We start from the raw sequence: 1,602 nt of genomic DNA, 5'->3' as shown, positions 1-1,602 counted from the left end.
ACCTAGAAGACACTAATCAAGAGTACTGACATCATTAGGGTTGGGCCCTAATGCACTAGGACTGGCGTCCCTATAAAAAGGGTGAGAAAAACTAAGCTGTGCCCACACAGAGAAAAGGCCATGAAAGAACTGAGACAGGAGGTGGCCGTCTGCAGACTAAAGAGAGAGGCCTCAGGAGAAAACAAATCTGCAGGCACCTTGACCTGGGACTTCCAGCCTCCAGAACTTTGAGAAAATAAATTACAGGTCATGAGTGGTGAAGGCCCCAGTCTTGCTAGGAAAACCCCAGCAGATTAAAGCATCCCTCATGGCCTCTGTTTCCAGGGCAGCCTGTGCCTGGTGTGCAGAGATTTCTGCTTGATTTAGGAATATCAGACCATATGTTGCTACCAAGGACAGGTTAGGGGACAGAATTCAAGAGGAGAACAGTCACTCTAGACAGAGTTATATTAAGTGGGCCTCAGACCCCAGTTTTAGGCAAAAGAAACAAAGAAAGGAAGCAGCTGGCTTGGCCGTCGGTGGGGGCCGCACCGGGAAGCCCCATCTCTGGGCAGATGGCAGGTTCTTGTCTCACTTCCCCGCTGGCCTGGAGCACTGTGTGAACACCAAGGCTGCTGTCATAGGACTGACAGTAATAATCGGCCTCGTCGTCAGGCTGGAGCCCAGTGATGGTCAGGGAGGCCGAACTGCCAGACTTGGAGCCAGAGAAGCGATCAGGGATCCCCGAGGGCCGATTGCTGTTACCATAGATGAGGAGTTTGGGGGCCTTTCCTGAGAGCTGCTGGTACCAGTGCACACCATACCTACCAATGTTGGAGCTGCTGCCGGTGCAGGAGATGGTGACCCTCTGGCCCAGGGCCCCAGACGCTGAGGGTGGCTGAGTCAGCACAGACTGGGCCCAGGACCCTGGAAGTGGGAGAGACACAGACATGGTGATTCTGGTCCAGAGACAAGAGGAGACAGCAGGGCCCCATGGTCTTCCCAAGGTCCTTTCCCTGGCCCAGTAGATAGTCACCTGTGCAGTGAGCAAGGAGGGTGAGGAGGAGAGGGGACCAGGCCATGGTGGAGATTGTCCCCGAGTCCTGTCTCTGTGGCCCAGCAGCTGAAGCAGAGCTTCCCCACATCTCTCGCTTCCCCTCTTCATACTCTGACAGGGGGAGGGTCCGTTCATGCAAATGAGACCCTCCCTCCCCCCAGCTCTTTGACACCACACTGGGCCCTGAGTCAGGCCTCTGTGTCTGAGGATGTTGGGGCTTGGGCATGGATAGGGCCATGTGGGCCCAGGGGGTGGGGAGGTCACAGCTGTGAGCCCTGAGCAGATGGCACCAGGCAGGGCCAGGAGGCTGGTTTCAACTCTGATCACCTCCAGACTCCTCAGGAATGGCTCCCGCACACCCCCTGGTGTCCAGACCTAGACACACCATCCTGTGACCTGGTGACCAGACATCCTCTGGGGCAGCCCTGCCTTCCCACTCTTCTGTCCATTGCCCAGGTCCCATGTCATCCTGATCTGTCAGGATCAAGCACTCCGAATGGTGGGTTAAGGAAAACAAAAGTTTTATACTGAGGAGTGAGATTATAAATAATGTGTTTTTAAAATGT

General features: G+C 55.0%; 1 gene segment (V, D, J or C); it reads right to left on the bottom strand.

Annotated features, from left to right (window-relative positions):
- Positions 1-460: 460 nt before the first annotated feature.
- LOC134370782 (immunoglobulin lambda variable 1-40-like) lies at positions 461-1,067 on the bottom strand. The segment is given in 2 exon segments: positions 461-906; positions 1,016-1,067. Coding segments are annotated over 2 exon segments (492 nt in total).
- Positions 1,068-1,602: the final 535 nt, after the last annotated feature.

This window comes from Cynocephalus volans, chromosome 2 (genome assembly GCF_027409185.1).
Source record: "Cynocephalus volans isolate mCynVol1 chromosome 2, mCynVol1.pri, whole genome shotgun sequence".
NCBI lineage: Eukaryota > Metazoa > Chordata > Mammalia > Dermoptera > Cynocephalidae > Cynocephalus > Cynocephalus volans.
This window is presented reverse-complemented; position numbering and strand designations above follow the sequence as displayed.